Source organism: Pelobates fuscus, chromosome 9, assembly GCF_036172605.1.
Source record: "Pelobates fuscus isolate aPelFus1 chromosome 9, aPelFus1.pri, whole genome shotgun sequence".
Classification (NCBI taxonomy): domain Eukaryota; kingdom Metazoa; phylum Chordata; class Amphibia; order Anura; family Pelobatidae; genus Pelobates; species Pelobates fuscus.
This window is the reverse complement of record NC_086325.1, coordinates 75,562,665-75,587,569: the sequence shown is the minus strand read 5'-3', so window position 1 is coordinate 75,587,569 and position 24,905 is coordinate 75,562,665. Positions and strand designations below refer to the sequence as shown.

At 37.2% G+C, this 24,905-nt stretch overlaps 1 protein-coding gene and 1 long non-coding RNA gene across 2 annotated transcripts in view; one reads left to right on the top strand and one right to left on the bottom strand.

The window, feature by feature from the left end:
• Positions 1–23,931, top strand: part of MTMR8 (myotubularin related protein 8) — a 47,662-nt gene extending 23,731 nt beyond the window's left edge. The window contains exons 5-14 of the mRNA XM_063432088.1: positions 290–418; positions 7,766–7,900; positions 9,016–9,148; positions 10,176–10,285; positions 11,487–11,612; positions 13,408–13,457; positions 15,596–15,796; positions 17,907–18,032; positions 19,179–19,305; positions 20,859–23,931. Coding sequence (XP_063288158.1) covers positions 290–418; positions 7,766–7,900; positions 9,016–9,148; positions 10,176–10,285; positions 11,487–11,612; positions 13,408–13,457; positions 15,596–15,796; positions 17,907–18,032; positions 19,179–19,305; positions 20,859–21,077 — 1,356 coding nt within the window. The 3' untranslated portion in view covers positions 21,078–23,931. The remainder of the gene's footprint in view (positions 1–289; positions 419–7,765; positions 7,901–9,015; positions 9,149–10,175; positions 10,286–11,486; positions 11,613–13,407; positions 13,458–15,595; positions 15,797–17,906; positions 18,033–19,178; positions 19,306–20,858) is intronic.
• LOC134572845 (uncharacterized) lies at positions 11,514–24,188 on the bottom strand. Its single transcript, XR_010085299.1, has 3 exons — positions 24,111–24,188; positions 12,484–12,659; positions 11,514–11,587 (listed from the first exon to the last, which is right to left on the bottom strand). It is a non-coding gene; the product is annotated as an uncharacterized LOC134572845 (long non-coding RNA).
• Between the last annotated feature and the right edge of the window lie 717 nt (positions 24,189–24,905).

The window sequence follows — 24,905 nt, the reverse complement described above, 5'->3', positions numbered from 1 at the left end:
TAAGGATCCTGAGATACTTTACTTTAATAATTGATTAATTATACTCTTATCAGAACCTCTTATTACTGGTTTCCTGTGGGTAGAAATTTCAATTTTAAATATGAAAATATTAGTTGCTCGATGCAGGTGGAGAGGTGTTGAAACTCATAGGACTTGTTAAAGTTGATGTAATAAGGTGTACTTTTAGCTTTAGGAAATGCTCGTCTGAACTTATAAGCTTTCGATTCTGCTGTATGCTGCTTTTGTATTATCAGCAGAACTCAGTGTCTTGTAATGTCTATTCTTGCAGGTTTGCAGCACCTACCCAACAAGTTTGGTTGTACCGAGGGAAGCCAGTGAAGCCACAATCATTGGAAGCTCAAAGTTTAGAAGCAAAGAACGATTTCCTGTGCTGTCATACTATTTCAAACAGAACAATGTGAGTCATGTGCAAGGACTGCGTTCTTAATGGTGGACATGTGCTTGGGTGAACAGGAAGTGTACATTTCCTGAAGGCAACAGAACAGGAATATGATAGCATTAACCATTTCCTCTTATATAAGGTGTTCCATGGGAACCTTTACTTACTAAAATGAGAATTTAAACTGAATTGCAAATGTAAGACCTGAGTAGCTGAAGTGAAAGCATATCTAACTTGTAGATTGACTTTAAATTCTCACTTTAATGAATAACCCTCTAGCTCGTCTCTGCCCTTTTTCTAGTGCCATGATATCTTTCTTTAGAAGTGCCCAAAATTGCACAGCATGTTCAAGGTGTGGTCTTACCAGCGATTTATAAAGAGGCAAAATTATATTTTCAACCCGAGAATTTATTCCCCTATTTATGCATGACAAAACCTTACTGGCCTTAGCAACTGCAGATTGACATTTCATATTGTTGCCTAATTTGTTGTCAACAATTCCCAAATCCTTCTCGTGTGTGGTTATCTCTAATTCACTGCCATTTAGGGTACAAGTTGCTTGTGCACAACTTTTCATTTCTTTGCGTAACCCCGAAGTGCATAACTTTGCATTTCTCTACATTAAACTTCATCTGCCATTTTAGTGCCCAGTCCCCCATGTATCTAAATCCCTCTGCAGCAAATCAATATCCTGTTTACATTGTATTACTTTACAAAGTTTTGTTTCATCTGCAAACACTGAAACATGGCTTTCGATGCTTATGCAAGATCATTTATAAATATGTTAAATAGAAGCGGTCCCAAAACCGAACCTTTAGGGGCACCACTTACCACTTTTGTCCAGCCTGAATATGTACCATTAATGACAACTCGTTGAACTCTATCCTTAAGCCAATGTTCTACCCAAGATACCCAAGAACAAGAATATTCATCTAGACTAATTTATTTTTGTTTGAAGACTAACCTATTGTGAGGAACCGTATCAAATGCCTTAGCAAAATCCATGTAGATCACATTCACTGCAACACCCTGATCTATACTTCTACTTACTTATGACTACATTTTTAACCTAAATAGATCATATGGACTGATGAAATGTCATTATCTTTGTACATACATATCCATAATTATAGGGACACTGTAGCCACAAAAAACATTTTAGCTTAATGAAGCAGTTTTGGTCTGCAGTCTCATTCCTCAATTCTCTGCCAATTAGGAGTTAAATCACTCTTGTTTCAATTGATGCAGCCCTAGCTTTACCTTCCCTGTCTGAGACTGACAAAGCTTGCATGAAAACAAAATGGTTTCATTTTCAATCAAATGTAACTTACTTTAAAAGTTTTTATCTCCTGCTCTGTAACTCGTACTTTTACATACATGAGGCTCCTTCTGGGTCTAGCAAACTTGTGATCGAGCAAGAGATGACCTATTGTAAATTAAACATAATTTGCAATAAAGGAAGTGTAAACATTAGATGACTCTCTACAGGAAGTGTTTAGAAAGGATGTGTAAGTCACATGTAGGAAGGTGTGACTAGGGCTGCATAAACAAAATGATTTAACTCCTAAATGGTAGATTATTGAGCAGTAAGACTGCCAGGGCATGATCTATACACCATAACTGCTTCATTAAGCTAAAGTTGTTTTGGTGACTATAGTGTCCCTTTAAGGGCACATATTGTAGCACCTATATGGTTCCTTAGCTAAGTATCTGGCACACTCTGTTCTGCTATGTGGCCCTTGCTTGTTTTCTGGTGGCACCTTGTTAGAAAATAATTTCAGGAGGTCTAGAAATGATGGTATAAGGAAATATTTACATGTGCATGTTAATATTTCCGAACATCTTCATTTCTCTCATTACCAGGACAAATTGGATCAGGAAAGATCTTGGCAGATTATCAGTGGATGAGTAGAATGCCACTCCTCTTGAATCTTATTGTGTTTGTGTATACTTAATAATAAAATGTGGTCCTCTGGACCAAATGAGTTGAAGTTGTATTTACTTTTAATACATTTTATAGGACTTTGTTTGCAGTAGCTTGGAAAGTCTCTCAAAAGGGTTACATTTTAAATATGTCTCCCTGCATTACTTTTTGTAGCCCCCACCCCCATTACTTTTGGTGAATATTTGGAATAAGATTTTTTTTTTATTAACGTTTGGCATTGATTATACTTTGTTTTAAGGCTAGTCTTTATCTTTTTTCATATATAACTTTTTATAACTAGAGACAAATACTAAGGGCAGTGTTCCTAATTTTTAGTCACTCCACCTTAAATGTAAACACTGCTTGAAAATGGCTTGTCAAATCTACATTACTAATCTGTGAGTAGTGTAATATGTTGACAACCAGGTCTCCATGGTGACACAGAAATGCAACATGGTGATAAAAATGTATGTTTCCTGCTGGTCAAAGTAGATCAAAAGATTTCCTATGCAATGCAAGGTAGCAAGTCATCTTTGCATTTGCAGAAACTGCATCCAAAGGTCCCTCTTACTTACTCACTCAAGCGTGTTGTGTGGATTTTTACAATTTCGCGGGACCTGCCTGACAACCCAGGCCAAAAGTCCAGGGAATTTAATTAGCTAGCACTATATTTAACCTTGTAACTTTCCAAGACACCATAAAACCTGCACATGGGGGGTACTGTTTTACTCGGGAGACTTCGCTGAACACAATTATTAGTGTTTCAAAACAGTAAAATGTATTACAACGATGATATCAGTGAACGGGACTTTTTTTTTTTTTGCATTTCTCACACACAAATGGCACTTACACGGACGATATAATTGTTGTGATACATTTTGTTTTGAAACACTAATATCTCTGTTCAGCAAAGTCTCCCGAGTATAACAGTACCCCCTATGTACAGTTTTTATGGTGTTTTCAAAAGTTAGAGTCAAATATAAGGCTTGAGTTTCAGTTTTTTCTCACTAAAATTCACCAGATTGGTTACGTTACCGTATGGTAACCCAGGAATGAAAATTACCCTCATGATGCCATACCATTTGCAATAGTAGACAACCCAAGGTATTGCAAATGGGGTATGTTCAGTCTTTTTTAGAAGCCACTTAGTCACAAACACTGGCCAAAATTGGCGTTCAAATTCGTTTTTTTGCATGTTTCACACACAAACAAATACGAACGCTAACTTTGGCTAGTGTTTGTGACCAAGTGGCTACTAAAAAAGACTGGACATACCCCATTTGCAATACCTTGGGTTGTCTACTATTGCAAATGGTATGCCATAATGGGTGTAATTCTCATTCCTGGGCTACCATACGGTCTCAAAGGCAATGTAACCAATCTGGTGAATTTCAATGTGAAAAAAATGTAACATGCTAGATTTGACCCTGTAACTTCCCAAAACACCATAAAACCTGTACATAGGGTTTTTTTTTTGTTTTTTTTTACAAATGAGACATCGCTGAATACAAATGTGTATTTTATTGCAGTAAAAGCAAACAGTATTATGACATTCACAGTTAAAATGTCATGTAGAACTAAAAACATAATTTATTCTCTCCCATTTTTTTAAAATATTTTATTCATATTATCCTATGTTTCATAGCTAAATATTTGATGTTAAATGAAAGCCCTGTTTCCCCTGAATAAAATTATATATAATAAGTGTGGGGTGCATTTAATATGAAAGAGGTGAATTACGTTTGAACGGACATATAGTCAATTTCCAAGTTTTGTTTTGTTTTGATCACGTCTTGTACATTTGGCTCAGTCCTTAAGGTGTTAATATGTGACTCTGTATATTGTGGTAAACCGTATTAGTATTTTAATTTGAGATTTGCATTTTGTATTGAAGTATACATATAGTTAATAAAGATTTTGCCTGGTCCTTTAATTTTGGTCCTGGCTGCTAAATTTCCAATTCTTCTCTTCAAACTGACCACTGTTTGTATGATTTAAAATTACACCTGCCTTCATCCCAGTCCACTTTCTGTATGTGAAAATAGCCAACCATGCTGTACTATGGGGAATATCCTCCTTTGTGCGCTTCAATAAAGGCAAGAAGCAGTTCTTATTTTTGCGGTGTTGTATTTTTCTAATGTATCATGTACAGAATTGACCAGTTCCTCAGCAGTTCCCAGCTCACTCAGATCCCTTTTCTCATTTTGGCAGCTGCATCTACAGATTCCTCAAAGCACCTCTCAGAATACTTTGATACTATTTCAGCTACATTAAGGGCTTTCTTGAGGTTTGGTAAAATCAGTTTAAATTGCTTGGTTTTTAATGACTCTCATTGTTTATTCTTTGCCATTTATGCATTATGAGGTCTCTGATTCTTTCTATCATTCTCTTTAATTCACTACTTGGAAGTTGGCAATTCTAATAATTACATGGAATGGCACAAAAACTAAAATCAATTTCTGTACTTGATGTATTATCTTGACAATCTGCCTTGAATAAATTATGTCCCCTTACACTTACCCCCAATGAGAACTACAAGTGGAGACTGAGTGCAATGATGGATAGTATCCCATATAAAAAAAAAAGGCTTTAGGTATTTCTATCCATTTGCAGTTGACGAGAAGAGCTACCCATTGTAACTAATGGGCAATAAAACAATATATATTTTTAAGAATGGCTAAATAATTTGTCTGTTGATCAGTTGATTGTTCCCTCTATTGACATCTTATTTTGTTATATTTATTTAGACATTGTGCTTGCTCTCCCACTATTGCAGCTAACATTGTTTTGCACATTGATGAAAATGTCACTGTCCTTGTAAAGTTTAACCTCTGCACCCAAATCGTGTCCAGCTCATGGAAGAGATGGGAGGGGTATTTTTGGAAGTAGTCTGCTCTAGAGCTGTATTTAGCCCAAGGCAAACTAGACATTTGCCTTGGGCAGCATGAACCAGGGAGCGGCAAAAAATGCAGCCCCCAAACGCCCACTCGGACGTCCCCAGAGTTTTCCCTGTCATGGGGGGTGAGGGAGGGGTTCAAGAACTGACATGCTGGCCACCTTATGGATCCCCCGGCAGGCAGCTGTATTGGCATTAGAGAAGATGTTATATCAAAATTATCACTTCTGGTGAGGGGAATTAGCTGGAGCCTGTGGTGCACATGCATGCTAACACTCCAGTTGGGGTAGGGAAATCTGACAGAGGCTCTGAGAATGTCCTGGAAACTCCTCCACAGCAAGGTTCTGGAAGGTAAGCTAGTTTACACTTTAATTATAGTTAGTGTATTCACCAAGCTCAGGCACACAGGACATTTAGGAATAAGTGAGGGTTCAAATTAGGGTTAGGTAAGCTATTTTAACCTCTCACACTTTATTCTAACCCTTGTGATAAGGGTTAGAATAAAGTGTGACATAAATCACAATTTAAAGATATTCCACTAATGTGAAACATCCCTAAATCTAACCCTAACATTAACCCTAAATGTCCCATGTTCTGAGCTTAGTGAATGCACTAACTGAAAGTGTAAAATTAGCTTTACTTACCTTCCAGGACCTTGCTGTGGAGGAGTTCCAAGCACATGCTCAGAGCCTCTATCAGATTTTCCTACCCTAGCAGGAGTGATAGCACGCATTTGCAGCACAGGCTCCAGCTGATTCCCCTCACTAGAAGCGACGAGGGTAGGGGATTTTCACGGGTCGGGAAATTTGATGGAACGACGACGAGGGAACTGTGATCTCCCTGCTCCCTCACGCCTCGCACGCAGTTTGCTGATGCCGGAAACCAGAATGTGACGTAGAGCAGGAGGATCACAGCAGCCCCACTTGACACTCAATGACAGGCCCACGCCCGATCTCCAGGTAGAAAGGCTGGTGGGAAATTTTAGATTATTTTAATAATAATTTGTGTGTGTATGCTTGTGAGTCTGTCAAATCAGTGAAAGTCTTTGTCATTGAGTGTGTCTGTCAGTGTGTGTGTTTCTGTCATTGAATGCGTGTGTCAAATCAGTGAGTCTGTTTTTGTCATTGTGTGTGACTGTCGGTGAATGTGTGTGGGTCAATTTAGTGAATCTGTGTCTGTCAGTGATGTGTGAATGTGTGTGTCTGTCAGAGTTTGTGCTTAAAAGGAAACTATAGGCACCCATGCCACTTCAGCTTATTAAAGTGATCTGGGTGCAGTGTCCCAGTCCCCTTAACCTTGCAAGTGTAATTATTGCAGTTTCTCAGAAATTACCTTGAGGGGTTAACTCCACCTCTAGTCTACCAGACTGTCTAGTCTACCAGACAGCCACTAGAGGGATTTCCAGGTGGTAAGGCAACCAAAAGTCACCTAACAGATGCTAGACGTCCTCATGGTGTGCATGAGGACATCCAGCGTCTGCTAAATCCCCAAAGGAAATAATATAATGAGGTACATCGGTACTGGATTCAGGTAAGTGACTGAAGAGGGTTTAACCCCTTAAGTGGGGAGAGGGGGCACTATAGGGAACTATAGTGCCAGGAAAACGGCTTTGTTTTCATGGCACTATAGTATCCATTTAAATAGAGTAGGAAAAGGTGGAGTCTAAAGAGGATGGGGTGGGTTTTTAATCAGGAAGGGGTGGGGGTAATTTAGATTAGGGGGGTGCCCAGGTTTAGTCATGCCCACGGCAGCACAAAACCAAAATACACCACTGGTCTGCTCCCATGGCTGCAGAAACTGTTAATTGAATTTTAACTTACACCACTGCACTATCGAATCAACTGTTTTAAAAGTGGACATTGCAGTATTAAGTATTCACACAAACTTTCTTCTATTCTCAGCATATTCTTATATGCACTTTTGGCATTGGTTTGCTATTCACTGGCATTACATAGGAAATCTTGAGACATTTGCATTGCATGCCAAGCTATGCCAGCAGTGTAAAAACACAAGCATTTTCTTTTTTTAAACCATTAAACAGCAATACTGACATGGCATGTATAGCTTGTTTAGTGAGATCAAAACTATATAGAGCTGTTAATGCAAACTAATCCGGTTAATCCATTTTTTTTTTTATACTGACCAGATCAGGATGATAGCATAAAATGAGTTGGTATTTAAGTGGTTAAAAACATTTCTAATAGCTAACTTTCAGACTGTGCTTTTACCTGAGGTGACCGTTTCAAATTAAACATTAATTTAATTAGAACAGTTGGAAAGCAGTGAAGTTCCCACAGTTGACCATCCCTTGTGCTTTGCACAGCACAGTGTTCCTCATTTTTGATCCTTCTTATCCTTGGTGATGAATTATCTAATCTGACTAATCTGTAACACCACAGAGTTTTATTTTAACTTAACTTTTTGACATCATTAACCACACATTTGCTTTTCGTTGTGCCTTTGTTTTTTGTAAAATAACTGCTATACTTTGCCTTTTTAGACATTATATAACATTTACTGCTAATGTGTATAATTTGTTTTTCAGGCAGCGATCTGCAGGTGTAGCCAACCGTTGTCTGGCCTTAGCGGGCGCAGTGAAGATGATGAGAAGATGCTGGAGATTATCAGCAAGGCTAATCCAGACAGTCCCTTCATGTATGTTGTAGACACAAGGCCCAAGGTATCACTTACTGAGGCTGGATCATCCTGCGCATGGTTGAAATATATTGATTACTGGCTATATCTGAGCTAATCCTTAAAGTAGCACTGTCACTTTTTGGGGAATTTGATAAATTTGCAAAGACCTCCCAACGTTGACATTGCCGTTGGGAAAAGGTACAGGTGAGACATACTTACCCGTGCCTCATGGACGCAGGCATTTTCCTCCAGCTGGTCCTTTTCAGCGCCTGTTTCTTCAATGCCATCACTGCTGTACTCTTGTGCATGCAAGGTCAATGGAGGATCCCACAAGACCATAGACAGTGCCAATTCCCTTCAACTAGTCCCTACTTTGTCTCTGTAAATCTTTTGACAATTAAAAGGAGTATTTCATAAAGATTCTATCTTAATGGAATAGTCATTTTTCAAGGGGTGGTGACTGTGCCGGTTCAAAAACAATTTTTTTTTTTTTTTAGTAGAATTTTTTTTTTTTTTTTTTTTTAAATACAATTCTTCAGGGGAAAACTCCCATGGAGTTGGTGTTTAATGACTCTTAACATTTCATTTGTATCATATTGATGGCTAGCAGAAACAACTAAACAACATAAACAAACGTATTTATTTGGGAGACGGTGAGTTGTGGGCAGACTGCTTGCTGTCTGTAGATTCTGAAATAGAAGAGCTGGTGAACTAAAAATAAATACTTTGATATGTTAGCACTCTAAGACCAGATTTTGTAACAGCCCCTGACATGATTTACATTTACATTTTCAGCAAAACCTCACCTATTTATTTATGTACCACAAGATCTGTTTTGTCCTTTACAAGGAAATGTATGATTATATGTGTGGATATTCTAAAAGAGACATTTCTTGCATATAGCAAACATTTGGAAGAAAATGGGTTGAACTATTGGCAGTCAGTTTATGAAGATTTTTTTTTTTCTCCGCATGCACTAAAATGTTGCAATATATAGTAACTCGTCACAGTTGTTGCCAGCATAATTCTGCTTGTGTTTATTATGAAATCTCCATATTCTTATTGCGAATTAATGGATGTAGGTGTGCTTTGTTGTATCTGTAAGCTAGGATCTGGGGCTCTTGCTTATGAAACTGTATTTCTTTTGGTGTTTGATAGTTGAATGCTATGGCAAACAAGGCAGCAGGGAAAGGCTACGAGAGTGAAGATAATTACCCCAGCATACGGTTCCAGTTCATTGGTATTGAGAACATACACGTGATGCGGAGTAGCCTACAGAAACTGCTGGAGGGTAATTAAAATATAGTCGCTACCTTTGTTAGTTAAATATAGTAAACACAACCGTGCTGTAAATTGTGACATGCAAAATATTTTTACAATTTAGGGGTCATAATTACTTATTTAGTTTTCGTTGTATTTTACAAGCAATGGAAGAATTTAATGTAGCATTATCATAACTGAAAAATCTTCTACCCTTGACTCCTAGTATTTGCCAAACACTGCTAGTAGAATGTGCAAGATTTTTACTACTTACATCTCCATAAATTACAACTTCTATGACATAACAATAATTAAAGCTTCTTGGTTATTCAATTAAAAGAAGTATAAACACCATAATTACAATGTGGTGGTGTAGTAGTTGTGGTGCTATTAGACTGCAGGTGCAATCCCCTGATCTTGGCCAAATTATTTAAATGGTTTCACCAGTATAGAGGGTCTCCAAGGCACCTTAAGCCCAGCTCCCCTAATGCACAAGTTACAGTCTTGTGACTTCTAATATGGATAAAATCGATACTGAAAATCCTCAAATGCCCAGAATGGGCACCACACCTGAAGCCTCAACACCATCACCTTTCTTACTCTAATATTTTCTGTATTAAACTTCCAAACTTTTATGTTTGAATAATCCCACATAACGGACATTGACACAGTTTTTTTTATAAAAGTGTTTTCATATTTGTTGTGATTGGGTTGGATGTTGTGTGGATTCATTGTGCTTTCATTAAACCATTGGAAAAGCTTCCCAAATCAGTCTGAGACATCGCAAAGTTAAAACATTCTGCTCAGGAGGCAAGATTTTTCATCCTTTGCTAAATATAGCCTTTGCCTTTAAAATACCTCAACATAGCACCTGCCTGCTGGGTTGTAATTTATTTAGTCTCCTTTTCACAGTTTAAAATTACATTGGCAACAACTGCAAAGAGCTATAATATAGCAATAGTGTAGTGATCTCACTGTTGGTGAGCTTTCTCGTAATGTCATCACCGGACCACTGTCAATAAAAGCATTAAAGCCGCTCTCTTGTTTTCTTTTTGTAGTGTGTGAATTAAAGAGCCCATCAATGAGCAGTTTTCTGACCATTCTTGAGAATTCAGGCTGGTTGCGGCACATTAAAGCCATAATGGAGGCTGGGCTATTCCTAGCAAAGGTATGCCTTTATCTTCAGTATGCGTCATTACATTTCTTTCTGGATCATATTTTATGTCCAATTTCTTTATTTGCAACCTAGAAACTAAAAGTGGAAATATTTCTACTCCAGCTAAATAGTTAGCATTGTGTATGTTTTTACTTTAAAATGTTGGTTCCCTAATATTACTGCTATTGATCACTTGAAAGCATCAGTATCTAAACACAAATTATAATAATTTTAAAGGGTCAGTGAATAATATTTCCTTTTATGCACGATTATTTCACATTTGGAAAAAAAACAACGAGGTATAGCTGTGGGAACAAAATGGCTTCACTTGCTTATGTCTAAAGCCAAGCAGGTTTTTCTATCTATCTGCAGTATCAAAACATTGGCCTATGATCACTACATTCATGGCGTCTTGATAACTTGCAAAGCAAGTGAATAGTACCTTCTCTAATTTTACTCTTAATGTAACCAGTTCCACCCATTGTTAAAACTGTTCTACAGCAAATATGACTGTAAAAAAATAAAAGGCCCTACAGACATCACTAATTCACAAACCCACCAACATTAATACTTCCAATGCAAAACTGTAACCTGGACACGGCAAGCACTTCATCTTATATAATTTAAAGTAATGTAATATCTAGTCAATTTGCTCACATTGGAATTCAAAGTGAAAGACGCCTAGTTAAGAGCTTTTTTTTTTTTTTTTTTAAATGAACTATGTGGAATTTTCAAATTATCAAGAAAAATAATTTAAGAATATTAGCTCTAAGGAGACATTCTCTACCATTCAGTTGATTGGATATGAGTACGGATTTGACTTGTATTGCTGATTCAACCATACAAATATTTAGGATGATTACTTAAATTTGACTTTATGACATCTCAAACTGAGAGTTTGTAATTAATCTGCTGGAGAACGTACATGGTTTTATCAAACCAAGTTTAAAACAAAATGCATCCATACTTTTCTTGATAGTGGTAGTTTGTAAGACTTATGATGGGCGCCTATAGCTCTTAAACTGTTGCTGATCTACAGTACCCATGATCCTCCACTAATATGTCTATCTTAACAGTATAGTGCAAGTTTCAGGGACACTTACGTTCGATAATAGTTGAACTGCAAATTGCCTTTGCCACACATTGATCATTGTTGCATAATATATTTATTATGGTTTCAATGTAAATGCTATGTCTCACTTTTCTCTGGTAGGCAGTGGAAATTGAAAAAGCAAGCGTTCTGGTGCACTGTTCGGATGGCTGGGACCGTACAGCTCAGGTCTGCTCTTTGGCTAGTATATTTCTGGATCCTTTCTACAGAACCATCAAAGGATTTATGGTGAGAACAAGAACACAAGCTTAAGACTAAGAACGAGTGACTGTGTCATTGTACAATATGAGAACTGTGTTCTTATCAAGACAGACATATTTGCATTACGGATATATCAGTGAATTGGCAATACATGACCCTACTACAAAAATATGCAGTAAATACAATTTTAGCCAGTAGAACTTGCAAACTCTTTAAACGGATCAAACAAGAACACAACAAATATAACACAGATTATGGTAGAACATCATTTTGTGGAATAGGATTATCATCATGTGTGATGTCTGCAGTAGAAGTGCAGTAATTGTACGAGGGTAACAGGTGAGGCATTGGCCTGTGGCTTTCTTGTATGGGAATAAAAGATGAACCACTTCACACACCAGAGTTTTATAACATTATTAGAAGCATGGTTGCCATGTGGCGGTGAATGAGGGTTCTGCAGTAGGAGCAATACATGACTTAGTACATTACAGAGAGATTGATGTGTAAAAAAAAAAAAACAGGATTACTGACTAAACAGTGAATTTGGGGGAAATCACGCGGGAAATTTAATTTAATTCTAGCTGGGAACATAGCTGACTTGGAGAATTTCTGTTACAGCTATGTTTACTTAACATTTGAAATTTCCTAATTGTTTTTCAAGAATTCACATATTAGTGAATTACCATAAGTAAGTAGAATATTATAACACTGTGGAAAGTATGACTATGCAATGTATAGTGCATGAAATTGGAGATATGCCCACGTGTAAACTGGTATACCAATAACCCTGGTTTTATCTGCATAAAATAATGAACAACAATACAATAGGGTGAAGAAAATATAGTATAGTGCCACAGATTCATGAATGGCCACATGTGGTTGTTTCAATAAATTTTACCTGTTCAAAACTAAACTGCAGATTGATCCATGTAGAGTCTTAAAGCAGGTAATTGGGCAGCAGTGCTGACAAGACAAAGTCTCTGAGGGTAGCAGTCCTGCCATTTAGTATATTTCCAGTAACCAGTATGATTTGTAGGAAAAGGAATATCTGATGACGGTACATGCTCCTCATTGCTTGGAAAGAAAAGAAAAATCCAGCTGTAAGGGCACTGTTGTGATTATTTAAAATTTCAGCATAATACTGAACTTGCCCAGCTGCAGATCATGATAGGTAGGTGGTAGGTAGTGCAAATATCCCCCCCCCCCCCCCCCCCTTTGGTTTCTATAGGAATAAACATGGTAACAGTCATGGAAGGATAGCAACTCATGAATTTAACTGTCCAGCAGTTCTCTGTTTGTAGTGGAAGATTTGCAAAGCAAATAAAGCTGTAGCACGTTAAAACGGAATGAAATCTTTTTAAGAGACCTGCTGATGTATTTAATAACTAGCAGGAAGGTGTGTGAATAAGTATCACAAAAATAGAAATTCTATTTTAAAGCTCCCATTACATGGCTACTGTTTCATGGCTTCCAAACACTGGCTCCCAGCTTGGCATCAGTGACCTTCTATTGTCAAGTAGTGGCTTTCTAGCTATTGCCAAAAAAAACCTCCTTAGGCCAACCACTAGCAAAAATGTACACTAATCAAAAATCTGAATTTATAGACATGTTTTCATAAACCATTTGTACAAACTAATTTCTGAAGAAAAACAACCCTCTTTAACGCAAGTTTTATGGTATCACAGAAACCATTGTGCAAATGAAACACAGCATTCCTAAGTACTATGTGAACTAAGTACTAAGGACACACCGTTTTTATAGATTGTTGTTCTTGATAAGTTTTCATGTGCAGGCTATTTATTACTCTCTTTTCTCACTGAAGGTACTCATAGAAAAGGAATGGATTTCCCTGGGGCATAAATTCTCTCAAAGGTAAATCTAAAAATAAACCTCCCTGCTTAAGATATGAAAGGCTAAGAGTAATTCTCACAAACCAAACCAGATTCACTTTTCATTTAACGTATTTATATGTTTGTTTTTTTCACAGAGCAGAAGGGTTGGTTTTAATTTGTAGAAATAAAATATAGCACAGATGTACAAATCTGGAACTTCAGTGGACATTATTTCCCCTTTATGTTGAGAAACTTGATTAGAAATTTAGCATATATCCGGTTTTAACAGGATTAGGAATGTACAGGGTACATTAACATTACAATATTGAAGTACAGAATGGAAGTGTATGAAATGCTTAATTTATTTACACCAACAGTATTCCTGTGGCCAAGGGTGCACAGGTATGATGGCAGATCCAGAACCTAATCTCGGGAGGGGCACTGGTAGATTATTTATAGGAATACTCTAGGCAAAATAACCACTACAGCTCTCTACAGTGGTTATGGTGCTAGGACTGCTGTGGCGTCCTCCCAGAGTGCATAGTCAAACCGTTTAAGAACAGTGTTACTTATCTGAGGTCTGCTGGCATAGGGCCTGTAGTAGGGGACAGGGGCAGTAGTGTAGTTGTGTGTACTTATATATTGCAATGTGTGGAGGTGGGGGAGGGAGGTGCAGTATTTGTGAGAGGGGTGGGGCATATTTGTGCATAGGCTGAAAAGAGACATGCGTCTATCAACTTCAGTCTTTCTCACATCTGTTTTTGCTGTTGAGCCAAAAGACAAAAAAGCAGTTTGAAGCACTTTCCAATTTTGCAACAAACTAGGGCAGACATTCCTTCTAGAACTCAAAATGGCAGTCAGATATCTCCTTAAACCAAAGAGCTAATACCAACCAACAAAAAATGATATCCCTAAATATTATGTTTTTGCTGTTTTAACCCCTTAAGGACACATGACATGTGTGCCATGTCATGATTCCCTTTTATTCCAGAAGTTTAGTCCTTAAGGGGTTAAAGGGAACTCTACCCTTTCGTGCAGGTGAATATGCTTTTAACCCCTTCCTGACCACGGACGTATCAGGTACGTCTGACAAAAAATGGTCCTTACGGACCTTTTTTTGTCAGACGTACCTGATACGTTCGCGGGGAATTAAAGCTCTGGAAGCGATCATGATCGCTTCCAACCATTCTGATGGTTTTGCATCATAGAGGCAGGCTAGGGACATCCAATCAGAGCTTACCCCCATAACAATTTTATTCTAACTGTGATCCCCATTTGTCTGATCAGGTTAATATTAGTAGATATTGACTCTGATCAGTGTGGATCTCCCTCCCTCTCTTCACTTGTGGTTTAGTGAGAGATGGAGAGAGATCTGTGTTTTATTTTTTTGTTTTAAATTTGACATAGATTTGTGGTAAAATGGTAGCAGGAAAAAAGTCAAAATACCCCAAGTTTATTACATTAGGTTGTCTTCTTTTAAAAAAAATTATACATGTGAAGGGGTATTCAGGGATTCCTGACAGATATCAGTGTTACAATGTAACTTGCATTAATTTTGGGGAAAAAAATGGTTTGGAAATAGCAAAGTGCTACTTGTACTAATAGCCCTAGAACTTTACAAAAAAAGCAAAGAATATGTTAACATTGGGTATTTCTAAACTCAGGACAAAATTTAGAAACCATTTTTCACGGGTGTTTTTTGGCGGTTGTAGATACGTAACAGATTTATATATTCTATATATTTTAGAATTTTTTTTTATAGTAAATTATATGATATGATGAAAATAATGCTATCTTTAGAAAGAACATTTAATGGCAAGAAAAACAGTATATAATATGTGTGAGTACAGAAAATGAATAAGAGGAAAATTACAGTAAAACACAAACACCACAGAAATGTAAAAAGAGCCCTGGTCCTTAACGGTAAGAAAATTTTAAAACAGTCTGGTCACTAAGGGGTTCAAACATAAAACATGGAGACCGTGTAAAAATTATATGGTTGACTATTCAAAGCTTCTTCTACCAAACACGTATCTCACATGGTTGGAAATCTAAGGAGTAATGATAATTAAAAAATAATTTTATCATGCACATGATTTAAGATTTAGATAATTGCCTGGACATTTTGTTCCTTTTGTTAATCTGGTAATGTATGTAATTTGACTTTTTGTGGTGCAGGTGCGGGCATTTGGACTTGGACCCCAGAGAAGTCTCTCCGGTGTTTACACAGTTTGTAGAGTGTGTGTGGCATCTCACTGAGCAGTTCCCTTGTGCCTTTGAGTTCAACGAGAAGTACCTGCTGGAAATCCATGACCACGTGTACTCCTGCCAGTTTGGGAATTTTGTTGGAAATTCACAGAAGGAACGTGAGGAGCTCAAGTGAGTTTGTTTGTTCTTGTAGCCAGCACTATTTATAGTTAAATGGCATACTGATGAACTGACATAAAAAAATATGAAATCATTCTTTTTTGAGCCACCAAGATCCAGAAAAAATGTATGTGTGTTCTTCCCCAGGATAAGAGTTCATAGTAAAGATGTATGTTTATTGAACAAGGGAAATCTAATTTCCTGTGAATCTCCATCGCTGGCAAATGTATAGATAGTCGAGAAAAAGGGTAAAATGATGCTTCCTCCCTCCTTCTGCCTGACAGACTATCGGCATAATCTGCAGAGCTGATGTCTGTCATGTAATGCTTAATTTTTGGCAATCCTGCACGCGAGTCGGCCATGTTGATGAAGAACTGGCAATTGATGTTTTTGCCAGTAGCTGAGTTCTCGGTGAGTACTTACCCAGCTCTGCACACCCTCCCAGTCCCCCCTCAGCACTCCTCATGGAGTGACATTCCAAGTCACTCTTTTCAATCTACTGATGTGCTGGCATTGAAACCAGCAAATATAGGTCAGCAGAGGGGAGTGCCAAACAGAGGAGGTGCTGAAAGGCATCTCCACGCCAGCACATGCCGTGTCCAAGAACTAAAATAAATATAGGGGCTGTGGCCTGTCGTGCAAGATGGCCAGGCACGTGTCTCTCAAGCTCCTGAGGAATCTTGCTAATATCAAGTGATTTACACAGACAAAACCGTTTCTGATGCTGCTAAGCCACAAGCTGCTTGTTAAATCAGCCCAGCACAAGTTTCGAAGCCCATCTGGACTATCTTCTTGTACGGCCTCATTGATCCTGACTGCGGCCTACTTGGGCTGGTGTGCTTCCTGCGGTGAGAGGCGGCCGATCTCCCGCGGTGGTGCGTACCAGCTCATACTACACTCTTGGAGCCCTGTCACAACCTTTCCCCCCCCACCCATAATTCAGAATATCCTGCTACTTCTACTCAGTTGCACTCATTACCTCCCACGACCATGTCTACTTGCAGCTTACTACATTTACTCCTATTGTTTATCACAGCTCTAGACATGTACAGTTTGTTTGTTCTCTACTTTTATATTTTAAAACGTGCAATGCCTATCCAAGCCACACAATTGATAAACTATGTATGTTTTAGATTCTCATGTATATGCTGTCGTGGCATTGCATGTGTATCTGTAATCACCTATTTGCATGAAAAAATAAAGAATATAAAAAAAATTAAATAAATAAAAATAGTCCATCATTAAGTAAAATGAGTATTTTAAACTGTAATATGGAGCAGAAGTCATGTTAACTAAATAAAGCATGTTCAATACATTTGTATAAATCAGCATGCAGCTACCTGTGCCACATTGTGTAGCTTTATAACTGCAGCATGCAACTTCTTATATTGCGTTGTATGTCTTGGCATTGAAGCATGAGAACTAAGTATTATTCTAAATATTAAAAAAAAACATTGTAGAGCATTGCAATGGCATAATAAAAGGTCAAAGAGCTTTTAAATCTTTTTTTTTTCTTCTATTTGAGCTGCAAAAATACAAAATTCATAAAATTAGCTATACTTTCCTAAGTTAACTTTTTCAAGATATTCATGACTTAAATCTTTATGTTGGTTTGAAAAAGACAAAAAAAAAATTGTAAACTGTTTTTTTGTTTGTTTTTGTTTTTTGTTTTTGATTCTCCATGTTTCGAAGAGCTATTTTATCCTGGAATCACCCCTCGGTTCTCCATACTGCTTTTATAGATCATTACATTCTGTTTTCTTTTTCCACCTGGTACTAGGGGCAGTATATTGGCAGTGTGGACTGTATATTAATACCTTTGACTGTATTTGCACATGCACAGACCTCTTCAGTGCACATTTAAAGGATAAATAAAGGGGGCACTAATATTTCACTTCTCTTTCCATCTAAAATCTTTGTTCTATAAACAGTCATTCCCAAACAATTTTCAATGTTGCAGATGGTTGACCAAACCGTCTCAAAATCTATAGTCCCACTGCAGCCAGAGACAGTGATTCAGAAATTAGTGTAGTATAATATAGAAAGTAACTGTTTGACAAATTGTTTGTGTAATTGTTTTATGCTGTTGGTTTCCTTATCACATGTTCTATTTGCTCAACAGAATTTTTCTGACGACTCATTCCTTGTGGCCATTCCTTTGGAGTCGTAGGAAGGAATTTAAGAATCCTTTATATATGCGAGATGCGTATGCAACTATCCGACCAATCACACTCCCATTCTGCTTTAAGTAAGCTTTATCATGGGCCTGGGAAGGGGGATACCCACTTACCTTAAATTTGATTATTTTGGATAAGCTTTTCAAATGATTAATGCCTGTTAGAAAACATGATAATGGAGTAAAATGTGATTTACATGAATACTTTGTACTTTTAACAAAACCGTCTCAAGACATGGCAGTGCCATGGGTACACAGCATTAGGATATCTCGTCACACCACTGAAGCTTTTCAGATTGCTGATGTGCTTTAGGTGTTTACAGGGTGTTTAATGTCACAAGGTTACACCCTCCTAGCATTGTACAGCAAGGGGACAACGATACAGACGTCTGCACAGACCACACACTTCCTGTAATAAACCGACACTAAGGTTGAGTCTGTCTAATTGTTTCATAAATGTTGCACAAAAAGGAGATGAGGGGACTTTTAGAAGTATTAATGAGAATTGTTAAAAAAAAAAAAAAAAATCCCGTTGTAATTTTTTTTTTTTTTAGTTATTTAAATATGAATGTTTGTATTTTGTGTTTGGCTTTTGCTGTTCTTCCCAAAATCTAATTCTGCTTATATTACAAACAAGTCTTGTGTGAGCACGACAATAGAGAGAGAGAATGGGGGACATCGGTCAAGGTTGAGAGATGAAAGGGTTAAAAAAAAAAAAAAATCCTGTAGAAAAATAGATATTCTGGAGGAGATATTTTAGGAAACAGATGTTTAAAGAAGGCCAAACAAATTAGAAAAAAATTGTCATCCTGATTGTGGAATAAAATGAAAGTATGGTGTCAGTGTGCAGAGTATTGTAAGGTGTTTAAGAATGCTGCATGAAGACAGTATGAGGAGAAGTGAATATGAGAAGAGGTAAGAGAAAGTAATGGGAAAAACTCAGCTCAGAGCAGATGGTAGGAATTGCAGTATGTATGTGTAATAATAAATATTAGTAATGTAAACTGGCTAAATAGTGTAAAAAAAAATAAAAAATTTATTTATATACATATATACATACACACACCAATGTGCCGGTATTCCACTGCAATCCACTTCTACCTAAATTTTATTACTGCCCTGTTTAGGAATCATTTTAATCTAATGTTCAGATGAGAAAATGGGCCAGTTTGCTTCCTGTGCATCTACATAGTTACTTTTTAATTTCTGTCATCTCAGATTCTGGTGTGGAATGTACAACCGCTTTGATAAGGGAATGCACCCGAGGCAGTCTGTCCTAGATGCCCTGCTTGAATGTATGGACCGAAAAGATGCACTGAAATCAAATGAAACTCTTATGGAAGATGTAAGTTTATTTTTGGAATGTGGCTCTCTTAATTCTTTAATGTATTGACAGGTAGCGTCCATTACCTGGTTTATAGGATTAATCCAACCTCCATGACCTCTTCTGCTTTTATCTGGTAGCTATATTAACTTTTGTGCTGGGAGCTAGTAATATCCCCGGCATACGTGACTTTGGCAGCATGGAACTCTGTTCGGCTCCCTATTGTCAATTCTGTGAAACAATTTACAACTGTCGTTAGCACACGCAGTGCATTGGCAACAGATGCATTGAGCCTCTCACTTGCAGGCATATCCTGCATGGGGAAGCGTTTTTCTTCCCGCCACACTAATTTCTTCATTAAGTACAGCCCTCTGTGCTTCCCTATACCAGTGCTCCTTTTTGTTAATTATATTTATTTTTTTTCCCCAATTTAAATTTTCACCCAATCTTCCTTTCCTAGCTCATAGAGCATGTATGTGCTCTGAGCTAGTAAAACTTTCCAGTTAGAGGGTTCTCCATGAGATACCTTTGATTGGACTGCGAGAGGCTTGCTAACATCTGATGGAAGGCAGCACTGGGAGCTTCATCTGGTCATGGATTCCACGTAAGTCTAAAAAAATAAATCCATATTGCCTTCTGAATAGTGCCCAATAGGGCATGTTACATAGCAAACCAATGTTAAAGAAACAGATTTTCAATCAGTACTTTCTGATCTAAAATGCCCTCTTTACAGTTGTCTCTGGTATGATCTGGTCTTTCCCACCAATTGGCTGGTGTCCCTGAATCGTTATAATGTGCTCTACATGACTGCAGTTTGTTGTGTTTATATTTTGCATTAGTGGTACCTTCTTTTGGCAATCTCCTTTGCTACCCATGGGTATTGATGTTTTTACCCTTCCATATGGGGTAGACTTGTAGCATTTATTTGACTCTGGATGGAACTATCCAACAAGTTTACACCCCATGGGTGGAACTGCATGCTAATTTTGGTAACTCCACCAGCTTCCATAGCGGATGTTGTGTTAGTGGCTTTTGAAACTGCTGTGAACTCAAGCCACACCTTTGCCTAGTCATGTAGCTACCTTTTTCATACCAACACCCTACCTGGGATGTTTACATTTCCAGAATCCTAAATTGCAGTCCTGACCAGCTTTGATTGAGGCTGGCAAATAGGTGCTACAATAGTTTTTTGAGATTTGTGTGACTAGGGTGTAACAGGGAACAACCTGCTTAAACTACAAACTTGTACACATTTGCTTTCCTCTCTTTTGTGCTGCAGGTTTGGACCTCTAGGGAGCACATTTTGAGTATACAAATAGAGAGGACTAGTTTTAACAGATACAATATTGGGGTATATGATGCTATCTTAGGAGTCTCAAATGAATAAACACTGTATAGCTAGGGTAATATTTTGACTATATTAAAAAACTGGGGTTTATGGTTGTTTTAGTAAGAAAATCTATTAAACTGCCTCTTTAAGTAACTGAATCCAGTATCGCTTAAATAGACTAGATATCATGTGTTTATATAAACATTTTTGTTTTGTTTTTCCTGTCTGCTTTGTTCTCCACCAGCAACTGCTACTTCTAGACAGTCCAGCTCAACTAGCCTGCACAGTGCCCACGTCATCCTTATCAGAACCATTTCTGGATGGAATTCCAAGTGATTTGATTCCAGAGGATTGTGGCAAAAAAGCACAGTCACAGCTGTCAAATGGTTCAATGAGCCATAATGACTTTGCAGACGATCAGAGCAAAGAGCAGATTGTTAGTAACCATAACCTGACCTGTTGAGAAGCCAGAACATCTGTGAGCAATGTGCCATCATCAACTGTACAAGAGGAAGGCAACCGTATTATCACTCAAAAATAAGCAACCTACAGGTGCTGAGAAGATCACAATTATGCTCCTTTCAAAGGGTTGATCTTAAGAAGCACTTAATAAATAAGAGACTGCTTTTATTTATGCAATGCTTTGTGTCTTCCACACAGTCAGGTGCTGTAATATCTTCTCTGTTTGATGGACATATGACCTATTGATCCAGTCTGATCATGTGATTCGTTAGAATCAAGTTCCATTACACCAAATCTTAGGAGTAATTACAGTCAATTGGCTAGTAAAATGGTAATGTTACAGACAATACAAGGCGTTGCGCGACCCTTATATTTACCTTAATGTGGAACTCTGGGTGTAAAAGCTTTTGCAACAACCATATAGCACTTTTTCAGGAAATTAATTGTTACTAACATAGGTGTGTGTAAAATAGGAAAAAGGGAAATTTTCAACTACCGGATTTGCAATACTGAACATTCTCTTATCACACCTGAAAGAGCCTGGAAAGCATTCAATAGCAGTAAAGGTAATTTGACTGAGCCAGTCCAGGATTAGGATATTCTTTAACTTTTTTTTTTTGCTTTGCAATAGATGCCAACAATATGTGATCCCTTGGTGTATTGTAGATATTATTTAGGAGTCAAATCTTTAGATTGTCTATTGATTTGGACTAAAATTTGCATCCTCTTGCTATTAAAAGAACCTTATTTTTTATTTTATTTTTTGTTCATTAAATGATTTGCAGTATTCATATGAATTTAACAGCTTTTTACTGAATCAAAAAAACCATTGAATCGTTTCAAGGTATTATACAGACGAGGTAAATTGTCCAATATCATATGCAAAACCTGGGTATTTGCCTCACAATTAAGAGGTTAACTACATTATTGATGACTAGAGCTTACACTGGTATTATAAAAATTAAATTTTCTGATGAGGCATTGTAAAGCAGTTTAATAACTTGGCATGTATCTTTGATTGTTCCTAAAGAGAAATTTAGAAATGCAGATGTAATACAGTGGTTGCCTTTTTTTATTTTTTTTATTTTATTTTCCCTGGGGTGGTTGTGGGTGTGCATGGATGTGTTTCTGTGTATTTATTCTTTGTTTTCCTGTCTGATAGAGCGTTTAATTGCTAAAGCCTCCTACAACAACAAAAATTCAGTTTGTCCAGCATTAAACATTTCAGAACTTCATACATGATTACGTGGATGTGGTTACGTTGTAGACAACATATTTGAAAAAATATCTCTAGTAAATCTATTTATCTATATTGTCACACATTTAAAAAAATATATAACTATGACAACTATTTGATATGAAGATGCTTTACATGTCAGTAAGTATGAGCCAGAGTGTTTCAGGCCCCTGTTATATTGGACAGTGACATATTTTGATTGCCATGTATTCCAAATGTAATGTATGGTGTTCTAACTGGCCATCATAATTATACCAACAATTCCACGTGAACTTGAGTGCGCCCCTGTTTTAATTAATTGTGCTAGCTTGCTAAACTGAAATAGTCACATTAAGCATTTACGCAGTTGTGGTGGATTTGTTGGCATGGTGTGTATTTTTTCGTACGCTGTCACTGAAATTACGCAGCAGGCAATACTGTACAGTTATCCTTACTAATATATTGCAATGTTATATATCTGTCAGAACAATTATATGAACGCTTGTGTCCTGTGAAATAGCATACTTATTCATGCATGTTATATGCAATAGAAGGGAAAGCGTGTTAAATCAAATTTATTCTCTTATGCCGATCTGCACTGGATTTTTTTTTTCTTCTTAAAATAATTTTCTCCTTGTGGCAAGGTATCATCTCCGCAGCCAATATATATTTGACAAAAGCTATTTTTAAACCCTTTAGTCAAATAGCAAGTCAGAATGTAAATCTCATAGATCATTTGACTAATGAATGAATTATGAAACTCTCATAATGGCTGTTATAGTGCAGCATATACCCAAGAGAATAATGGCAGAGGCACTCCTGATTGGTTGTTTTCATATTGAGGAATATATAGTGCACCCTGAGACGGGGGATTTTAGTAAAAGTCCTGTTTCCTCCACCCCTTCACCTTTTTAAGTTTGCTCAAGTCAATTTTAAGTAATCTGTTAACCTGTGTTACTAGCAGACACTCCGAACCTTTACTGTGTTAAGGTTGATTACCTTGCAGTATGCCCACTCTACCCAAGGAATACATCAAAAGTATCTTATTAATAACCAAAACTATTTCTAAACAGGTTTACAACATTTCAACACACAATGTGAGCAATTTTTGTATATATGTGCAAGTCTGTGTCTAGTCTTTCCTGTTCATTTACTGCTACGTTCTAGGTAACTGGTAAATATAGCAAGGAAGGCAAAGTTATTTCCTTTTATTTATTCAGAAAGCAGAATGTTTAATTGTGATTAAGATGTGTCCATAATGATGAATAGGAAAGGAATGTATGTGTTTTGTCTGTTTGGAGGAGTAGGCCAAAGGAGATATTGTGCCGCAGTGTGTAGAACGAAATAAGTTTTCTTGCATCAAAATAAATGTTCTGTTGCATTTAAATAATAATAATAAAACAAAGTCTTATTTATTCTGTGCTTAAAAGGGAACCTGCCTTATGCAAAATGTACAGTAGTCAATATTGCCTTCAATTAATCTTCATATTGTGATGGTGAAATTAGTAGAAAATGTATAAATTAAGAGATCAAATTTCTTCCCCCAGTCACAGCAATGGATTGTGTGGTGCTGTGCACAGTACTGATGACTGCATGTCTAACCACCTGGAAAAAAGCTATGTATGTAGTCTTAAACATCTGTAACAGTAGCATAGAGAGATGGACAATTATGCAAATATATGCATGCATGTATATATGTGTGTGTATACAATTCAAGGAATGCTCAAAACACCAACAGTGTACTGTAGTGGTTATAGTGCCAGGAGTTCCCTGGTGCTCCCCACTATAAGTACTAAAACCATTTTTACAACGGTTTACCTTGGGTCCGCCTGGATCTATTCTTCATCTCTTTGCAGCCTTCAGGAGTCCTGTAAGCTCCTACCTAGAAGCTTTCATTAGCTTTCCCAAACTAAGCCCTGCACTGCCAGTCAGAAGTTATTTTTATGGCTTACTGGCATTGCAGAACCCACTTCTAAGTATTGTAGTGTGACACTTGATATTACAATAGTTCTTTTTTTAGACTGATGTCGGTTTGTATGTGTGCATAGTACATGGCTGACTTTTCAAGCACTGCATTGGCAGATTGAATGTTCATAATTTTTCCTACACCTCAACTGCAGTGTCTGCTTTTCTGCTGTTATAATAGATTCACATGGCATGTCTGTACTGTATTAATACTGTATTAACTGACAATATGGCTTGTTGCAGCACTTTTCCTAGAGACTTAATTTAGCCACCACAACTTTATTCTTTAATTTTTATTTATTTATTATGAAACCACTGAGTGGTTACTAGTACATAGCTTCTCTCTCCAGATCATTAATAAATCCACGTACAGCTAGGTCTGCTGTGCTAGAGTTGTTGTTTAAGAATATACATGACCATGTCTACTTCTATCACTTTATGAAATTAGCTTTAAGAGGAAGCTTATACCTGAACTACATCTTTATCAAACCCTATCTGTGCAAAAGTATACACAGAAGTCCAATTTAAAATTATAGAAATGTCAGAATTAAACAAATAGCCTTTCACACACTGGTTTGAAAGCATGCGGCAACATCCTTTTTATATAACGTATCATTTATATAATGCATTAAACTCTGGGTAATTTGA